The sequence below is a fragment of the Hippocampus zosterae genome, chromosome 18 (genome assembly GCF_025434085.1).
Source record: "Hippocampus zosterae strain Florida chromosome 18, ASM2543408v3, whole genome shotgun sequence".
Taxonomy (NCBI): domain Eukaryota; kingdom Metazoa; phylum Chordata; class Actinopteri; order Syngnathiformes; family Syngnathidae; genus Hippocampus; species Hippocampus zosterae.
In genome coordinates, this window is record NC_067468.1 from 7,845,221 (window position 1) to 7,866,101 (window position 20,881).

At 42.9% G+C, this 20,881-nt stretch overlaps 1 protein-coding gene across 14 annotated transcripts in view; it reads right to left on the reverse strand.

Moving 5' to 3' along the window:
• The window catches only part of LOC127591266 (ankyrin-1-like), a 52,561-nt gene extending 46,092 nt beyond the window's left edge, over nt 1-6,469 (reverse strand). For 6 of the 14 annotated variants that reach the window (XM_052051204.1, XM_052051210.1, XM_052051206.1 and 3 more), the window contains exon 1: nt 6,070-6,469. In XM_052051204.1, coding sequence (XP_051907164.1) covers nt 6,070-6,195 — 126 coding nt within the window. In that variant the 5' untranslated portion in view covers nt 6,196-6,469. The remainder of the gene's footprint in view (nt 1-6,069) is intronic. The other 8 variants (XM_052051213.1, XM_052051205.1, XM_052051212.1 and 5 more) reach the window with 3 other exon arrangements.
• Between the last annotated feature and the right edge of the window lie 14,412 nt (nt 6,470-20,881).

Genomic DNA, 20,881 nt, shown 5'->3' on the forward strand with positions numbered 1-20,881 from the left:
ATGCATAGCTCAAGCAAGAAGCCCCCCTCCCCCACCCCCACACACCACCACTTCACTTCACATCTGTCTGTGTAAGAAGGCAGCCATTTCGATCAGTGTTCCCGAACCTTTTTTTGCCTCACGGACCGGTTTAATGTCAGACTATATTTTCAGGGACTGGATTTTAAGGTGTGACGGATAAATATGACAAAATAATATGACTTGCATGAAAAGTGTGGTATTTTCTAAACATACTAATAAACACGAATCATGACACGAGGAACATCCTATCTGGCCGCAACTCTGTGGTCGCTATGGTAACATTTAAACGTGCCTTCAAAATAAGATACGGCAATCTCCCTTTGAGATAAATCCATATTTTAAGTAGGTCTATTAGATGTAGCCTTTTTTCCCCCTCATTTTGCTAGCTCCCGGGTTTCATTTTAGCGGTAACCTATCACATGACCAAGAAGCGTGCCTTGACTTGCATCAAGAGCGACGTAGTGAAGACCGGGAGTGCCCATTACGTCGATCGACATCGACCAGTAGATCAGGGACTGGTCCCAAATAGATCTGAGGGTTGTGGAGGAAAAAAAAAATATTTGTGTCTCTGTGCATGTTAGTAATATATTTTTGTGTTAATGTACACTGCACCCTAATCATTCTCTCAGTCTCACTATCACAAAAAGTACTTAAAAAATAAAATAAAATAAAGCAGGTCATCTTTAACCTACGGTGGCGTGTGACTGCGGGAGGTTGGTTGATCGAAAAGTCGATCTTCGGTCAGCACAGATAATCCAGTAATTTTTCAAAATAAAACCCTAATCCTAACTCCTAGTCCTGGTACTGATTCCAAAATAAATAAAACGGAAGTCATGTAAGTTCTTTATTCTTTTTGTGCAGCCCGGTACCAAATGACCCACGGATCGGCACTGATCCGCGGCCCGGTAGTTGGGGACAGCTGACTTAGATGGCTCGTCGATATCCAAGGCATGCCCTCATCCTCGTCCCCTTCATCTTCTCGTAATGTGCCGTGTCATCCTGTAGTCTCCATGGTGACATCAGTCATATCAGACCGCCTGTCACCTGACCCTCGGGGGTTTATAATAAACTTTGCGGCAAGATTTACGTTTCCTAACTCTCCTGCACTTGTGCCACAAGCTTGCCGCTGCTTGGCCTTGCGAGCAATGATGATGGATGCTCCGATTCGTGGATAGAGGGGAAGCCACATGAGATCACAACGATTGCAACATTTAGCGAAAGAGTCTTTGTGTATGGGCTTGTTCTCTCCGTTCGAAACTGTGAAACTGAAAGCAACGGTCATGAGCTTCTCGCAAATACAAATGTGTGCCGCAGCTGTGGATTGATTTGAGTCATGGCTAGAGGAGTACGGTACATTAGCATATGTGCTACCAGGAGGTCCGTCGCTTCGTTAATATTTGATACATTTTAGTCATGATTTCATTAGACATAAAACTGTTCCTTCCATTCCAGTCAAACAAATGAAGTGATTTTACTGAGGAAGAATATCGGTTATTCCAATCATTAGGAATGAGCACGACGTCGTTAGCCTAACAGCACATTTGTCTCAGTCATTTAAAAATGATAAAGACTACATTTGTTCTGACTCGTACACATTTGGGCTACGCCGGTGTCACAAAAGTGTCCCTCGATGCAAACCGAGGAGTACTGCTACCTTAAAAAAAAAAAAAAATTGATTGCTGAGTTTCCTCACTGTCAAGCAAGGACTTTTTCTTCATCCCTTATTTCATCCCTTATCTAGGGAAGGAAGCTTTCTGCAAAACTACACGATCGATCTTAATTAGACTTCATGCCTCACAAGTCTTCAAATTCACCCTGATGGGCCCCCGGGTCCGAGTCAACCATTCAAACTGTATTACAGTATTCAACATTTGTGCCATATTAATGACGCCACCTCAGAGAGATGAATGCACAAAATGAAACCAATGATGTAAAAATAAAAACTGGGTGATGCGGGCCAACAGTAAAACGATGCTTATTGCTAGCATGATGACACAATAGAAAAAAAAAGACATGACTTAGAAGTTAAGGTATTATTGGGGAGTTTCAGAGTAAAGGAGACGTTTACATACGCAAGTTAAACAGATAAATTGTGTTATCATCCAATGCACAAAGCCGCAATCCGAACAAATCATTTTGAAATGAGTCATCGGTTTGGTGTACAGATTCAAAATTTGTCCTGGCTAATCTCATAAACGGATGTGTTAAATATCAGCAATCACACTCGTTTCCTGGAATCACACGAATCCAGTCAGCATCAGATACAGTAACACGGAGGTGGTGTGTGTAGTCTGAGGTGCAGTGTAATCCTAGGCCGGCAGGCAAATATAGCCTATTGCCGCTTTGGGCCGGGTTGAGTGCTGCTCTGCTCTGCTCCGCTCGACCTTGGCTCCATCCTGCCCTCCCTTTCCTCAAACTCTTCTTTTCACAAGGCACCGTCCTCCTACACTCTCATGCCACTTCTTCACGTTGCTTTCACAAACCATCCCAGTCACGTCGAGCTCTCTTGTGGCGATCCGATGTCTTTTTTTTTTTTTAATCTTGCGCAGCAAAGAACTGATGCTAGATGAAACGACAACCATGCTACCACAAACATAGCTTCACTGTTTTTTTTTAGCATTGCAGAGCTTCTCCTCTCAAGTCAATGTTGACGAGAGGGATGCAGCGATTGAATATTTTGGCGTTCGGATATCGTCATACTGAACACTTCTAGTGAATGATCGAGTATTTTGGATGGAAAAAAATATTGTTTTGTCAGATTCAGAATCAGACACACACACACACACACACACACACACACACACACACACACACACACCATCACAAAGAGCACACACTATCCATTAGCAGAACTTCAACTCTATTGCATTAAGTGCATGACTCAAGGCTTATGCAGAGCCGAAGGCAACAAGACGTATGACAAACGACTTTATCCCGTGAACGAGAGACAACTGCAGGTGAACCCCAAACAATGACAAGATGACTGAGATCTGCTCTCAACGTATCGTCGTATTATGACTCCGCATCAAGTCATCATCGGCTTAGCATTCCGTAAGCAGAATTCTCTTTCGCATGAGATTTCTAAAAGGTGAGACACAGGACACAAAATGGTCCCGACAGAGTGTGGTGTACTTCGAGATGACCAACACAGCACACGCACACACACACACGCAAAACAGTATCCATCATCCATTTTCCGATCCGCTTTATCCTCGCATGGGTCGCGGGGGTGCTGGAGCCTATCCCAGCCGTCTTCAGGAAGTAGGCGGGGGACACCCTGAACCAGTTGCCAGCCAATCGCAGGGCACCCACAGACGAATAACCTTCCGGACTCACACTCATACCTAGGGACAATTTTGAGTCTCCAATCAGCCTGCCATGCAAGTTTTTGGAATGTGGGAGGAAACCGGAATACCCGGAGAAAACCCACGCAGGCCCGGGGAGAACATGCAAACTCTTCACAGGGAGGCCGCACCTGGAATTGAACCCGTTTCCTCTGCAATGTGAGGTCAACACGCTAACCACTGGGCCACTGGGCCCCACACAACAGTATTTCCAAAAATATATATATTTTTTTAACAAATGTGGACGGTATGCATTCAAGCTTGAAGTGAAAGTCCCACCGTATTGTGTGACTGCAGTAGGTCCACAAAATGAATTGTGACATTTATCGATTGATGGTAAATTGATCTACTTGCCTAAACGAAAATTTGCAGTTGCACAGCAAGAACCTCACAGAGACTTTAGTGCTTATTAAACTCCTAATACGACGTTGGTGTCCTGCCTATCCGGTGTTATAACATTTTGCTTGGAACTGTAGTGGGTGACCTTTGGACAAAGGAATTTGATTTACAACAAGGTTAATGTGACTTAATTACTATCCTTAGCACCTCCTGATGCCTACTGTTTCGCTCTCTGTCTCACAATCGTCTGGAGGAAGAAGGAGAAAAAGACAATGAGCAGGAAGGTAAATAAAACTACGGGTGAACGTGTTGGTCAACAAGGGTATGAAAGAGGATGAGACAAAGGTTTCTTTTGGTACTTGACATTTAAATGACTAAAACTTACTGTCGACTAGTTTTGTTATTTTTCGGGAACAAGATTTCGTTTGGCCAACATCCCAGATTCTAACGCTTAACGCATCCAAGAGACAATCGTAAAGACGTTTTGCTCTCGCGCTAACGACCAAACGGACTGAGCCTTATTCCGCATATCGACTGTACAGCAATGCCACAGACACTTTACAAGCTTGACAAAGGAAGTACTTAGTATAGGAAGATAAACTGCTTTCTTGCACAAAGTTTGTTGTTTTGCCTCAAGGAAATGGCGAGCTTGCACACGATAAGCACTTGTAAACCTTTTGCATTTACCGTCGCGATATATCTTTCACTAACGTATCTCCTTCATGCTCTGTTTTTTTTCCTCTCTCTTTTCGGAATAAGTTAGAAAACGCTGTAGGAAAAAAAAATAATGGTCATCATCAATTTAATAAGCTCCTGTGAGATTTACTGAGGTCTGTCATGACGCCATGCATGCTGACGGTTCGATTTAGAGGAATAGTTTCCCTGATGGTTCCGCCGCACTTTAGATTTAGTGTACATCAAACTTACAAGTCAAAAACGTCAAACCTGGAAGGCCAAGTCAATGAAAAACAAAAAAAAACCTAAAACAGGAAGCATAATAATAATCATCCAAATTCATCAAGCAAAAGTGGGGAAGAGCCAGGACTAAAATTCTGGAGCAGCATTATTTATGATACCCAAGAAAGATGTCCTAAAAATTTAAACGAGATTACACAACATGCTTACCGCCTGTTTTCAACACACACATACACACACACAGTATGAGAATTTGCCATCAATGTTGGACACAAAAGAACACAAATTCAACCCTCAGCTGTTCAGTGTGGCATCCAAGCTCACAAATCTGTTTCAGGACATCAATCAACCTTAAATTTCAAAATAAAATGTCCTGTTGCGATTCATGAAATTTGGAATAATTATTTCCAGATTTTCAACTTTTCTGAACTGTCCAGGAAGTAATTCAGGTTCCATCTAAATCGTGTCTAGTTTGATGGGCTCACAGCGACCCGATTCGAATTTTGTCCTGTCAGATGGCCTAATAGCTCCCTATTTCGATGTACCACAGTAATGTCATCTGTATAGTAATATTGGGATAAAATAAAATAAAAAATTAGATTTTTGGAGTGGGAAACCTATGAAGCCAGCTGCCACCACTTGTACTGAATATTTGTCATATCTTCTTCTTCTACAGTGAACTAGATTTTTTTTGTTTTGTTTTGTTTTTAAGTTTGCCTTGCAATCCACCCGACAAGCATGCAATATATGAACTAGATTAAAATATGCAATATTCATTCTCATGAATCATTTTGGGGCTGCCAAGGTTGAGTGCACAGGCAGTACAAAGCTCATAAAATGTGCACCGAAAGGCATACCCAGCGTATTAGAGAGTTTCAGCTACGCTGGAGAAAGTGGGGGGACGTTATTTTAAATTGAAATTGTCATTTAATTCTTGATTCACATCGACAGCATGTTACTAAAATATCACGAGGAGGTTCGAATTTCATCTTCAGTATCATCACCTTTCCCTCCATTTTGCACTGGCCCCCCGTTCCAGCAGAAGCAATATGGGGAGAATGCCACGAGCATAAAAAAAAAAAAAAAACGCACCGAAGGGCATCAAACTACACTGGCATGCATTTGAGACGTGACAGCAATAAGATTTAACCCTGGACAACGCTTCAAGTGAGAATTCCATGAAGGGAAAAGCCTTTCAGAGCCACACCTCCACTGACAGAACAATCATACACCCGCGCACACACACACAGACACACACACACACACACACACTTAAACGCACACACCCAGCAGCTGAGGCCCTCGGACCAACTGGGTCATTATGCATGTGGAACTGCACGCTTGCTACCAGTCAAAAAGGAACGCACCACCAGAACGACGGCTGACGATGACGAGCGTGCCGATACCGAGGCGACGCCGTCACCTGCCTCATCGGCGCAGACGTCCTTACCTTGCGCCTGCGATCCCTAGATCGGTTCCTCTTTTTGATCTTCTGCTCCTCCTTCTCCCGCTGCTCCTGGGCGGCGGCCTCGGCGAGGTCCTTGGTCTTGCGGAGCTGCTTGGCGGCTTGCGCCATGGTGCCGCTGCTGCTACAGCTGCTGCTACACTGCTGCTGCTACCGGTGGCCACCCCCCCACCTCCCGGTTTCTTCTTGCCCGCGTTCCCCCCCAGCCCCGTTTTAGCCCCCAGACTATCTCCCCCAGGCTTGCAAAAGCGTCATGCGTGCGCTCTGTTTTTCCTCCACCCCTCCTCTATGTATAGTCAATGGAGATGCTATGGGGAGCCACAAGCCACACGTCAGCTTCAAGATGCTACAGCTAGTGATGCTGATGCAGCCACACTCATCCAGTCGCTCGCACTGCGCTGAATCCCCCCCTCCCCTCCTCCTCTCCCCTCCCCCACTTGCCTACCTCTCCCTCTCGCTCTCCCCTCTTTGCTCCCACAGACCCGTCACGCAGTCCCGTGTTTGGAAGTGCGGGGATGCTGTCGTACATCTCCTTGTTTGTTTTAATCCATCGAGCGTCCCCATTTTACGATCGTCTTTTGCATGCCACCTACTTGTCTTCCGATATAGTCGCTCATCCCAGGTACAAATGACCAAGGCGATACTGCAGGATGCCTTCACATATCTCCCCCCGCTCCTGGTTGTGGAGTTTCCATGGCACCCCTCCCTCCTATAAAGAGCTGGAGGGCAAGAAAATTAAGACGGATGCTTGTCAAATCATGAATGCATTACAGATTACCCCTGGTCTGTTGAGTGACTCTAGTATGACTTTTTTTTCTTACAATTCACTCAAAATGAGACTACACAATCGCTGTAGTTTACTTCAGAAGGTGGCAAGACAAATAGGTTCATAAAAGCGCCTCATTTTGTCACTCCCTGAAAAACATAGGAGGTGCAGTGTTTTCTGCTCTCCACAGACTATTGTTCTACACCTGCAGCAGGGAGAAATAATAACAAACGCTCTCTCTCCCCAACTCATCTGGTCTTCCCCTACTTTCCCCTGCAACATCATCTTTCTTTATACCGTTGCATAACTATGTGCGGCACTGACAGGAGAAAGCGTGAGACAAGAACAATGACTGAGACGAAATATTGATTATAAACATATCAAAATTTGATCCCGCTAATCCAGTCAAGCAGGAGGCAACAACTTCAAAGTGGCCTTGGCTATTCGTAATTCTGATGACAGTTTAATTAATATTGATCAGAATGCTGCGTTTCAACTCACGGGGCTGCATAGGACATATTCTCGAAAGAAAATGTTTGGGTTGAGTTCCACTTTGAAGTGCCTCTGATTAACCTGTTAATTAATTTTAAAAAACGTAATGAAGATCTGGAAATGTATTTTGTGTTAATCAGCCACTTAAAATGGTGGCACGTATTAATATTTACACAAATGTAAATATTATTGGCTAATTTTGAACAGCCACAGTTATAAAGAGGGTGCACACACGTGTACAAATACTGTGTATTTGTAGTTCCCTTCTTGGAAATATGTCAATTATTATTATTTTTTTAATTGAGTTCTACATGTTGTAGGTCGGCGGCCCGGTAGACCAGTGGTTAGCACATTGGCTTCACAGTGCAGAGGTACCGGGTTCGATTCCAGCTACGGCCTCCCTGTGTGAAGTTTGCATGTTCTCCCCGGGCCTGCGTGGGTTTTCTCCGGGTGCTCCGGTTTCCTCCCACATTCCAAAAACATGCGTGGCGGGCTGATTGGACGCTCTAAATTGTCCCTAGGTGTGAGTGTGAATGTGGATGGTTGTTCATCTGTGGGTGCCCTGCGATTGGCTGGCAAACGGTTCAGGGTGTCCCCCGCCTACTGCCCGAAGACAGCTGGGATAGGCTCCAGCACCCCCCGCAACCCTAGTGAGGATCAAGCGGCTCGGCAGATGAATGAATGAATGAATGTTGTAGGTCACATTGCGATTGCACATCCACTACAGTAGGTGGCAGTGATGCTGTCATTGTAAGAGAGTGCACAAGGTGTATTAGCTCCTTGCAGAGACGTACTTACAACAATTTAAAGGACAAATTATACCAATGATAGTCAGGGAGGGGAATTGAGGTGAGGGGGCCGCAACGAAACTTCTAACTGGGGGTGTGGAGGCGTAAAAAAATATGAGAAGTACTTTTTTAGACCATTCTTATCACAACATAATGGCTAGCCTGGTAGCTAACGTCACCACCAGAAAAGCCAAATTCCCCACATATTCAGCAATCATGTTAACTATGTCTGTATCTAAGTCGATATTTCAGCAGGAAGCATTTTGTTTTCAACAGACGCATTCAAACCTTTAAGATGCAGCCCACTGATAAATGCCTTCTCTGTCAACTTCTAATAATTGCAATATGTAATGTGTGATATTATTGTTCGACAGACTGTACTATGTAGAGTGATTGTTTAAATGCCGTTTAAAAGACATGTACTACAACTATAAATAATAATAATGTTGATGACAATAGTGAAAACTGTAAACTGGGTCGTCTTTGGATAAAATGAAAAATAAAAAGGATGACAGGATAGCGCTCAATTGGTGTCACCAAAGACTAATTCAAGTCCCAGGAAACAGTTTTGGCGAAAGACTGTCTCTTGTCGCTTGTTGAAGTTGTTTTGCATCTGCCTTTCTATTATGTTAAGGAGGGCATTAAATCATTTATGATCAACACAAAGGCGCCTTAATTATTTCCTGTCAGCTTCAGAGACACTTTAGCTGGCTCTGGGGGAATTCTCAAGGACAATCGCAAGACACATCTTTGTGCAACCACCGCAAAGTTTCAAGGTTCAGTTTCACATTCAACGTTACTTAGTAAAAACAGAGAGCGAGAGAGCGAGAGAGAGAGAGAGAATACATGCATACAAACCCTGCGACATTCCCACGTCAAGCGTTGTGTGAGCACCCTCTAGTGGCACTTTTAGATTATTACAATTCAGAATCTACGACAGTGCCTTAAAACCAACATCCGTCGATCAGGTCACTCATCTGTCCAATCACTTATGAGTCATTGCTTTCCCAGTTTTCAAGTAATGACAACTGTATGAGAATCTGCACGACTTGGCATGAATCAGAAAAGTAATCAGGAACAGCGTTGTGGTAAATGACATTCTATATAAATCATGCTTATCTAACGTAGAATGTCATTATTTGTTAAATTAATGCACTACAAATGCAACTGAAGCGCAGTGCTGCCTTTGGTTACAACATTGTGGTTATTTTTAGATAATGTTTGATATCAGTGATATGACCAGACTATTTTTCAAGCAGAGTCACATGATTTTTGGCCTAAATCCAACACAGACTGTATGCACCCTGTCCTTGAAAATGACTTCTATTCCTTCTCACGTAACATTGCAAGGTATGAAGGTGAAAGGGTATATCTGTTCTTGGAATTCTAATGACCAAGAGCTGTTTCAGTTCCTTTGGTTTTGAATAATATTGCTGATTCACACACACACACCTACGATCACCTCTATTTTCGCTAATGGTGTAGTGGTACACTTGCACTTTGTGAGTGGGAAGCGCAGGATCGGTTCCCACGCAGTGATGGTGTGGATGTGGGTGTGAATGGTTGTTTGTCTCTCTATATGTGCCTTGTGACTGACGCAGCAGTTCAGGGTGTAGTCTGCCTTCGGTCAGCTGGAAGAGGTTCCAGCAACTCCCCCGCGACCCTGTTCAGGTTAAGCAGTGTTGAAAATGGGTGGATGGAATCGACTATTTCTGTTGCTGCACTTTCACAATCAGGACTTTAGATGTCAGTAAAATTCCAGGATATGAAAATGCTCCACGGGGCCTCCAGGATAAAATTCTTCATCCAATGTAATTTGCCCTGCGGTAAAATGTGACAAATGAAATGTCGATTTACTTTTACTTCATTGGGACATTATTCAGTTTCCATTGTGAACCCACATAATTTGATCTGATACCCTCATATTAAGTAGACAGAAGACATTGATAAAATGCTAGTTTTGAAATCAGAGGCGGCGGCACAATGGACTACTGGTTAGCAGGTTGGCCTTACACTGCATAGGTGCGGGGTTAAATTCCGGCTCCGGTCTTCCTGTGTGGAGTTTGCATGTTCTCCTCGTGCCTGCGTGGGTTTTCTCCGGGTACTCCAGTTTTCTCCCACATTCCCAAAAATTGCGTGGCAGGATGATTGAACACTCTTAACTGTCCGCAGGTATGAATGTAAGTGCAAATGGTTGTTTATCTATCTGTGTTCTGTCTGTGCTCTGATGTTATGATTACAATATTTTGGTTGAGAGCTTTGTATTCCTGAGGCATTTGGCAGTGTTGCAAGTCTGCCAATGATTTGACCGAGACAAAATAACATCCGACGTCTCTAACAGATTCTCATTGTGAACCGTCTTTATTCTGAATCACACCCACCCACAAAAAATTGTATTTTACTCGCAAAACACAATCTTGCAATGCTTTGCACGCCCACCTCTCCATTAGGAGTCATTGATCATTATGGCCGGCCACGCCAGAGACACTCTTGTGAGAAATCAGGAGCTGGAGGGCAAAAAGCAACTTGGCGGTTGTCCAGAAATAATCTCAGCCATGATGGCACGAAAGTGCAGAGTAGCTTTCTGTCAAGAAAAAGAATGGTACAAACCGCTGATGAGAAGCTCACATGAACTACTTCTGTTAGCTGATAGCGATGTATCCAAATCATGCCTCCTCACTGAGATAATGTTATTTCCCATTTTTGGGGTGCTTTTCACTCCACTGAGGAATCTGCTGACCTTCCCAAACGTGCCAGTGAGCAGACTTGGAACACTTGCTCTCCAATCAATGGACATCGACTGGAAGTTGGTTTGCTCTGCAGCTTGTACACCAAACACTTTCTTCCAAATCAGTTTGGTGGTCCAGTGGCTAGCACGTTGACCTCATAGTGCAGGGGTACCGGGTTCAATTCCAGGTCTGGCCTCCCTGTGTGGAGATTGCATGTTCTCCCTGGGCCTGCGTGGGTTTTCTCCCGGTACTCCGGTTCCTTCCCACATTCCACAAAAAAATTGCATGGCAGGTTGATGGAACACTCTAAATTGTGCCTAGGTGTGAGTGTGAGCGTGAATGGTTGTTCATCTATGGGTGCCCTGCGATTGGCTGGCAACCGGTTCAGGGTGTCCCCTGACTTCCGCCCGAAGACAGCTGGGATAGGCTACAGCACCCGCCCCGACCCTTGTGAGGATAAAGTGGATCGGAAAATGGATGATGGATGGATGGGTATTAGGCCCAAATGCAACGCTGTCGGGATTTTAAAAAAATATACATATTTTACAGATTTTCAAGTCACTAAATGGAAAAACACATTTTGCCCCGTTGCAGCATAAATAATAGTGCATGCAAGAGTAGCGAGGAGGCTCAGACTGAGGAGACAGGAAGGAGGATGGGAGCGGGGGGGTCATTTGGATTTAGGTGGAAAAGGAGGAGCAAGCTGCACTGCAGCAACTGGGCGTTGGCTCGAGTGAGTCGGAGGAGAGAGGAAAGCAGGCAGAGGTTGTTGGGACGTCACCGAACGGGACGCAAGCAAAAAATAGACCAATGTGTTGCTATTAGTAGCTGCATGTCTGTGCTATTGATCCAAACAAACATTCGGGGAATTGAGGGGGTCTGGTGATACTACACAGAATTTTACTTGGGTATAATAATTTTCTGTCAACTTTTTACTTTTATTCCTAACATCTGAAAATAGATATCTATATTATGTACTCCTACTTACTTTGGCAAACAAAGGCTAGATGGTATATCTTTTCAACCCCCTGTGGACGACAACACAATTCTCTCATTTGAAAAAAATATCTATATTTGCAAGTTAAGCTACAGCATGTATGCATTTCATTTATTTATTTATGTTGCTGTCGCCATAAGCAAATTTTTTTTTTCTCAGTTCACAAGGTTAGCAAAGCGCGTTCTCATATGAATTAACGGCACAAAAGTAGAGTTGGTGCGGGCTTGCTCGGGTATAAAAAAAAAGTAAAAATTCATTTTTAATGTTTACTTTTATACTTCACTACATTTCAGAGTTTGTACTTTGATGAACACTTAATGAAGGGCAGGTGTCAATTCAGGATTTCTACTTTTATTTTTTTTAATGGAAGTATATGTACTTCTACTTAATTACAGCAAGTGAATATTGTTTGCACCTCTCCAAATGGAAGACAACCAAAGAATTCTTGACTACATGAAAGATTGGCAGTAAATCGGACAAAAATCTACCATCGATGACATATTACAATTGGACCGAGCATATGACATGCTCTCTCGTCCTGAAGCATTCTACAAACATGAAGATCAGGGTTGTCAAACTCATTTCACATTTTGGGCCGCATACAGCCTCGGTAGATGTCAAGTGGGCCGAACCATTTAAATTACACAACATTCTGTTATAAATCATCAAAATGTCATGTCTTTCTTTTGTTTTTGCACAAGAACATTAGGAAAATGTTACAAAACATGTCATGAAACACCTTAGATTTCCTTCGACACGTGCAATTTACTTTTATCATTCACATATATGCATTGCAACTGATCCCACTGATTGTACACAGGCACAAAACTTTAACAAGTAATTGGTATTGAAAAATAGTAATGCACTTTAAGACCATACGAGATTTATAAAGGAAGGAGTTTTAAAACCATTTATGTGCATAGAAAATCTAAATGTAAACCCTGCCTACACTTTACAAACTAAGGGGACAACAGTGTGCCCGTGGCGGATAATCCATGAACTGCATCTTATTAAAAATATTAATTCTGTGTCTTTTATGCATTTTTTCTCTTTTAAATTATCATGCAGGCCAGAACGAACCTCGTCCGAGGGCTGCTTCTGGCCCGCGGGCCGTATGTTTGACACCCTTAGATGCTTGTTTCGCAAAGACACTGAGGGAACACTATTTCTTTCTTTTTTTTTTTCTTTCTAAAACTTAAACATGTCAGTGGTCTACTAATTTCATGATATTACTGATATCAACTTTTTCAGAATGCCCTTGAGGAAATCAAGTTGACTCGATTCACTATGCGGCATCCGCAGTGGCGTGAGCAGGCACTCAAGTCGCACCACTGGCTCGTAGCAATGAAATGAAAAATCCAATGAAAAGCACGGAACGGGCTCAGTGGAAGATGTCCCGGTCGCGTCCCTCCAAACTAGCCTATAGAAACATTGCAATTAAGCTCAACAGCCCATTAAGGATGACATTTCTTCTTGATGAAATCGTGAGTGCCTGCCTGTCTGTCTTCTGCGGTCATCTACGCTTTTAACAAGATTAAAATCTGTGATCTGCGGCCAAGGTGACAGGTCTGCATTCCTAAAAAGTATCTCAGCAGTGAACATGGCGACGCAGCAAATAAAATGAAGAACATGCAACAGATTATCTCAATGGGATGCTACGTGCACAGCACTCTTGCACTACTTTGCATTGAATGATTTGATTAGAAGAGGTGCATTCTTGACAGATGATCTGTCCAAAAGGTTGAAACGCTTTGTAATTAGACACAGACTCCAACCTAATTGTCTGGTCACAAAATTTAGACTCATTGACTCAGCAGTATTTGGCCTGGCATGAGCAGTCGAATTTCAACAAGACAAGAAATAGGATGTGCAAAGTATGCTGTAATTCTTGATTCTTGGGGTTTGGACAAAAAACATGCCATTTAGTCACCCGGATCTGTACACTCAATTAAACAGAATTTAATTAAAGAATTGGACTATTTCCCCTTTGACAAGCTTAGTAATCTTTGTATTGTTAAATTAAGACTGAGCGCCTTATTGTATTTTAACACATGCGACCAAAATTCTGAAGTGCGTGTAAAAGTGTAAAAGGTATTCCACCCCTGTAAATGAAGCTCTGCAGCCAATGTTGATATGAAAACCTAAAAGACTAACGCCCTGTTAAATGATGAGTGACGGCACAGATGCAGCTGGCTCACTTTTTAACATTGTTTCCTGTCATACAAGAACAAAAAGAATTTACACACTGGAGACCACTTTAGATTGTGGCGGGAAAAAATGCATGCATCAACTTATAGAAAGACGTTTCCACAAAGAAAGCAATCCATACGCCTTGAAGTTTTGTAAAGCATGACTCAGCAGATGCTGTACCTAACTTATGACCAATGTTATTGTTTCTGTATTACTGCACATACTGTAAATTGCTCTAGATGCTTTCATTGCTCCACTATAAGTCAATGGCGGCAAAAACTCAATAAATGACCGTTGATCAAATAGTGATTAAGCAATTAATTCATATTTATGGTTATCTCACACACTTTGCATGTGATGAATTTTCTAACATCTGTCTTGTTCCGTCCTCTTAGATACACAGTGTGACAGTTGCACTTTCCGCTCGTGCTTGAGTAGGCGATTGCAGTTTTCCGTAGCCTCATGAAATATACAAGTTGAAGCATTGCCATTGGCCAATTGCGTGTGTGCGTGTTAAAAATTCTAAAAACAAAAAGACCAAAATTAGTGTACACAAAAATGCCCCTTGATTAATACTTGAAGCTTATAAAACCGGTCTCTGCCAAGCTGTGCGGGCTGGTGCAGCAAAAGGAATGTATTAGATACGCACCGGGCAGAGTGACAATTTGGTGGTAGAAAGTAAATCGAAATTTCAGGCTTGCTCAGACCTTTCTAAGAACTGCACAGGGTGGACATTCAATACAACCCAAACTAATTAATTCTTAAATATGTGACCAGCAGACATCAAACCCTCTGAACCACTGCAGTTATTTTTTTCAAATCATCCTCCTGGGTGGCACAGCTATGAGATGACGCAATCCAGCGAATAGATCACACACAAAACTGTCCATGTGACAGAATCTAAGGGTATTTCCGCAGGTTGATTCGGGTGAAAAAGCTTGCCTCCAAAAAGTTTGAGCAAAAGTTGGGAAGCCGGCGCCCAAAGGACGTTTCCACCCTGGAGGCAGAGCTCAGTTAGCAAAAGAAAACAGAGCAGTATAAATTATCATCAACTAGCAATTGAAATGCACACAAGGGGACCCTGTGCAGCGTGCAGGGGAAGCACAATACAAAGGATTGTCATGAATAGAGCCAAAGCTGAGTCACCAAGCTCATCTAAGACTCCTATGAGTCATAACCATGAGGGAAAGCCCCACTTGTTTTCTCCCTTTCATTTTTTTCTCAACCCGAGTGATGATGATAATGCAGTGGAAATAATTTCCATGCATAATGTAGCGTCAGGTGCAGCAGCAAGGCAGAGTCCTCGGGGGGGGGGGGGGGGGGGGGGTAGGATCTGGGGCGAGCTGCAGCTAGCATAAAAAAGAATGACAAGACACTTTGCCTGAAAGCGCATTTGCTAAGCAAGCTGGTTGTTTGGATGCTTTGAGCAATCCTCTCAAGCAGCAAAATTTCTCTCCCTGCAGAAAATAAAAACATGTCCGGTTGCGATAGCATTCACTTTGATTGCTACCTCTGCAGAGTGCAAAATTGTTTAAAAATTTATTTGGGATCACACAAAAATTTTAATTCGATTTTTTAATGCTAATTGACTCCCAGTGGAACTATTCTCCTTGTCTTGACTGTATTATTATTTATTCATATTTGGTCATTTGTCTTGAATTAGTCAGTAACCTACTAGCTAGCATATGGATGGAAAACCCCCCCGCCCCAAAATAAAATTCTCCTTTGAATTAACAAGGAGGTGGCCCAGTGGTTAGCGCTTTGGCCTCGCAGTGCAGAGGTGTAGGGTTCGATTCCAGCTCCGACCTTTCTGTGTGGAGTTTGCATGTTCTGGAGTGCATTTTCTCCGTGTATTAATTGTTTTCGTAAAAATCAATTATTATCCGTTATTATTCTCAGTAGCTCATGGACTTTGAGGCAAATGTCTCAGAACAAGCTGTGCTCAATACTGGGATCCATGGGCCTAACACTGTGCGCTGTTCGTGAAGCAATTATGGTGCGTAAATAAATGTATCTCCTGTCACTCTCAACAATCACTTTCATTCAAAGTGAGACATTGAAACAGATACACGAAAACTCTTCTAAGCTAACCAAAGCAGTCCAGTTGTATTGTAGACGTGGACAAGGCTGGAATGGGTTACAAATCCAACAGTAAAAGGCTTTGGTGAGAAGTTCACAATTGGCGCAATTATCACAACTTTGATACAACTCTCTTCTTTCTGCTGCGACAGCAAACTCGTTTACGTAATGAGAGTTGAATGGAGAGCTCACTCACGCACCATCATTGAGCCGGATTTTGCAGCACAGCCTCTGCAGCATGACTCCACCTTCCACTCTCGTTCGTCAGCAGCTCACTGACCTGCCGCAGAGACATGTTGCCATGCTCGCTCATCACAAAGTAGGTACACCTGTGCTTAACTGTCACTTGTGTCAACAACAGGATTCAAATGCAACTCGGGACCCAAGTAACAGTCCAATAACATGCCAAAATGACAGGTCTATCTATCTATATCAATAATACAAATGAAGTAAACACAAACTAAAGTGACTATTCTGAAGAAAATGCAGAGAAACAGAAAGGGCATACAACAAGGGCAGAAGCCATTTGGGATGATAATCAGTAGAAAAGGCGCCACATCGACATAAGATTATGTTTCACAATGCGAGCGGAATTTGAGTGGAGCATTCCACACTTTGCCTGCAGTTTTGTTTACAACAGAGTTGGCGCCAAACACCATCAACAACCGAAAGCCTGAGGGCCTGTGTGTAAAAAAATCTACATGTGACCTGAGATTGACTGGCAATGAGTCCAGCGAGTACCTTGCTCGCCCTAAATCAGATGAGATAGGTTTCAGCTCACCCATGACTTTATAATAAGAACAGGTGCTGTAGAAAATGTATAGTTGGATCTATCGACAATTTTGTACATCCTCAGCGATAGGAAGTACCTCAAGGCTCTGTCATAGCGCCCATCGAGTTTTCAAAATATACCCTCCTTCACTTACATTCATACACATCATATATTTTTTTGCCTGTTGATGGAAGGCAACTTGCCTAGTCCTATTGACAAAATAATCAATAAATCAATTTTCAATTGTTTTCCAGGTTAGCCAAGGTCGTTTATTCTGCTGCAAAAGGCTCCACGATTCCAGTTAGTGGCAGCATTGGATTTCATGCCATTCATATCAGTCATGATGAGGCCACCCTGCGATACTTGATCCAAAGGCCGAGTGCAGAGAGGCATGTGATCATTACAACACATTGGTGAACAATTGCCTCTCATTCATAATTCACTTTGATATCACTGCAAAGCAGTTAGGGCATTGGAATGAAGTACATTTGCATTGACTCCCAAAAAGAACCTACAGCATATTTAGCGTGTAATGGTTGGTGATAGTGATGGTGTGTGTGTGTGTGCGTGTGTGTGTGTGTGTGTGTGTGTGTGTGTGTGTGTAGGCGGCCACAATTGAATACAGAGGGGGAGGGGAGGGTTGTAGAGTTGTAGGGTGATGAGTGACTCTGCAAATTTCAACAAGCGGCCACACTCCAGGATATTGAAAGCCTCTGGAAATTGAGTTTTTGTTGTTGTTATGACACGGGCCAAGTGATTAAAGTGCATATCATTAGGAAATGCATTGCAGCAGAGGAGATGGCGATATTGATGGATTAAAGACAGGATGCTAATTTAATACATTCTTTTTTTTGTAAGTGGATGGCACAAAAAAAGCAGATCATTTTAGTTTACTCGACAAATCAGATGTATTTAACCCTTTATATGTTCACTAAAATCCGATGGAATTCATTGTTTTGGATCATTTAGATCATCATTTGATGTTGTATAGTTCAGAATGAAACAAGTCACCCAAAATGCTACTATGTAAAATTACAGGAGTGATTAGCACGTCAAATCTCAAACCTCATGATAAGAGTGCAGCGCAAAATAATATAAGCGTGTCTCTTTTGCTTTTTATTTTGATTGTTGCGAGTGCAAACTGTGATGCGCACACAAGCCCCCATAAAGACACAAGTCATTATATTTTGACCTTTCGCCTTCAAACTTACCGCTGCTGTCGTAGTGGCAACGGTGGCCCCCTGCCCCTGCGGACCCCCAAAACAGCTCACCCACATCCTCTGTCTCACCTGTTGTCCCGCCGTCTGCCTAACTTGCAGTCACCGTCAGGGCCGTCTTCTCTTGTTCACACCCATAACATTATTGCTGCTCTGACCTCCACAACAGATCGATCTTCCGTCCGTGGGATCGTTTACCTTCAGGTAGCCGCACTTGTCAGTGAAGCGCCCTGCACAGAACGGGAACATGTCACACAGCAAAGTAACACATTTGGTTGTTTGTTTTTCTAGGCAGAATCTAAGGGGCATGAGTGGGGAGCATATCCAGTAGTACTCCGAGGCATGTTTTGATTCTTCTGCGATTTAACCATCGCCTTCATGTTGACTCTCCATTAAATGTTTGTCAGGGATCTGCAAAATGTGAGTACCGGTAGTTGTATTGGAGTTTTGTGTGTGTGTGTGTGTGTCAACACTTTGGGGTACACCAGGGGTGCCCAAACTTTTTGGATCGAAGATCTACTTTTTGATCAACTAACCTCACGGGATCTACCCTTACCGGCGCGCGCACGCACACGCACACACACACACACACACAAATTTAAGATTTACCTGCTTTATTTTATTTTTTAAACATATTTTTTTAGTGAAAATGAGACTGATTAGTGTGCAGTGTATATTAACACAAAAAATATATTACTAACATGTACAAAGACACACAAATGGTTGTTTGTTTTTTTTCTTCTCGACACTCCTCGGATCTACTTGGGACCTGTCTTAGATTTACCGGTAGATCAGGATCTACCTAATGGGCACCCCTGGGGTACACGATGGCCTGGTGGTTGCGCATTGATCCACTGTGTCCTGGGATGGATGAATAGCAGGGCGGTGTAAAGGTTCCAGAAAGATATGGAGAGGTAAGCAGGGTGTGACAGGATGTTGATGGTGTGGGGTGATGTGAGCGTGTGCGTCTGCGGGACGGTAATGCCGTGTACAGTGTGTGCGGGTGGAGGGGTGTGTTGGGGAGGTTGCATAGGTGAGGAGAAAGGGAGGGGTTACACTGCAGTTTATCTGCAATGCATCACTGACTCTCTTACTCTGCCTCTCTCTGTCTGTGGATTCAAAGGATGCAGACCTTTTCTACACACACACAGTCCGACTCATGTTTTATCTTGCGGGCAACATCACAATTTCTCGGCCGTCCAATTGGTTGCGCAGCAGTGTTCAGGTCGCGTGGTGCAAAAAAAAAAAAAAAAAACAATTTCTCATGGCCAATCAACAAAAAGATGAGACCAATGAATAAAGCTTGGCCAAAAAGTTGTGAGACCAATCTGATCATCACCGTCCACTATGCTGCCTACAAATAGTATACAATTTAAAACAAAATACTTGATTTAACGCAACTCAACATTAATTCATATATATACTGTGTATATATATATATATATATATATATATATATATATATATATATATACACACACACACATACACACACACACACACACACACACTTTATATGGGTGTGTCCCTGTCATGCATCAACACAGTCATGTATGCACTATGCACACCGACCCAGCGCACACATACATAAGAAGCATCGAGAAGAGACCATCAATATGCTGACACGCTCGCCTCTGGACTGAAACCAAACATCAGCAGCTTTTGTCGCCTTGAGCAGGAAGTCAACGTTCAGCAAAAGGCAAGCAGATTAAAATGTTTGAATTAATGGAACACCTGATTACGCCATCAGTATCACACTCTTTATTTAAAAGGAAATCAGTTTGGGTTTTTTTTGTTTTTTTGGTGGCATATTTTTATGTGAAGGAATAATTGACCCGGATAGAAAACTACAGCATTATAAAAGAGGCATATGCAGGCATATACTGATATCTTTTTACAAGTTGGAGGTTCTAAATGCTTACAGAACACCAGAGCATTAGTTTGAAATGCCTTTTTATTCCCTATAGTTGCTGAAAAGTTGTTTCGAATGTACTGCGGAGCATCTAATGTCAAATTGTAAATGTCACTTTACAATTTTATTTGTAAAGTGCTCTACAAATAAAATTGAGTTGAGTTTGTTGTGAGATAAAATAGAAAATGGTGACGATCTTTTCCATTGAATTAAGGCCAAAACGATTCATGCTCAGGTCAAATTTGATTTAAATAGAATTCCGGAGTGGTTGGGAAAAAAAAGATTTCTTTTTGTGGTTGATTCTTTCAAATAATCTCAATTGTAACTCCCGGTATATTGAACGCATTGTAATTCGAGATCAGACAACTACACTAGGCCGTCACGGTGTCAATGTTTCTTCTTAGTCAGCTTATTTGCAACATGGCAAACACTGTGTGGATGGGCTAGTCAGCGGTGCATCAGCTCTCTATGAGGTCACGCTGTCCTTGCCTTTGCTGTACGCAGCATACAATAACAAAAAGCATCTGCATTATAACACGGTTTTGACTTGAGGACCCGTGTGTGTGTGTGTGTGTGCATTTGCCTTTATTCAGCTGCAGTATCATTTCATCACACTTCTGCAGTGCGCTTGAGCCTCAAAGTAACTCCAACTGGCTCACCGGGCTCTTGTTGCAGGACCCCACCCAGTCCCGCTCATCACACCATACTGACTCTCACCCTCTCAGGGCCCGCACAAGAACCAATGCATGACATTCTAAAAGTCTGGCATGCTCACAAAGCAACGCTCAAGGACAATGGGACATTGTGTGGGGGCGTGGCTCCCGGATTTTTTTCATTTACAGTAGATGTAGTGCT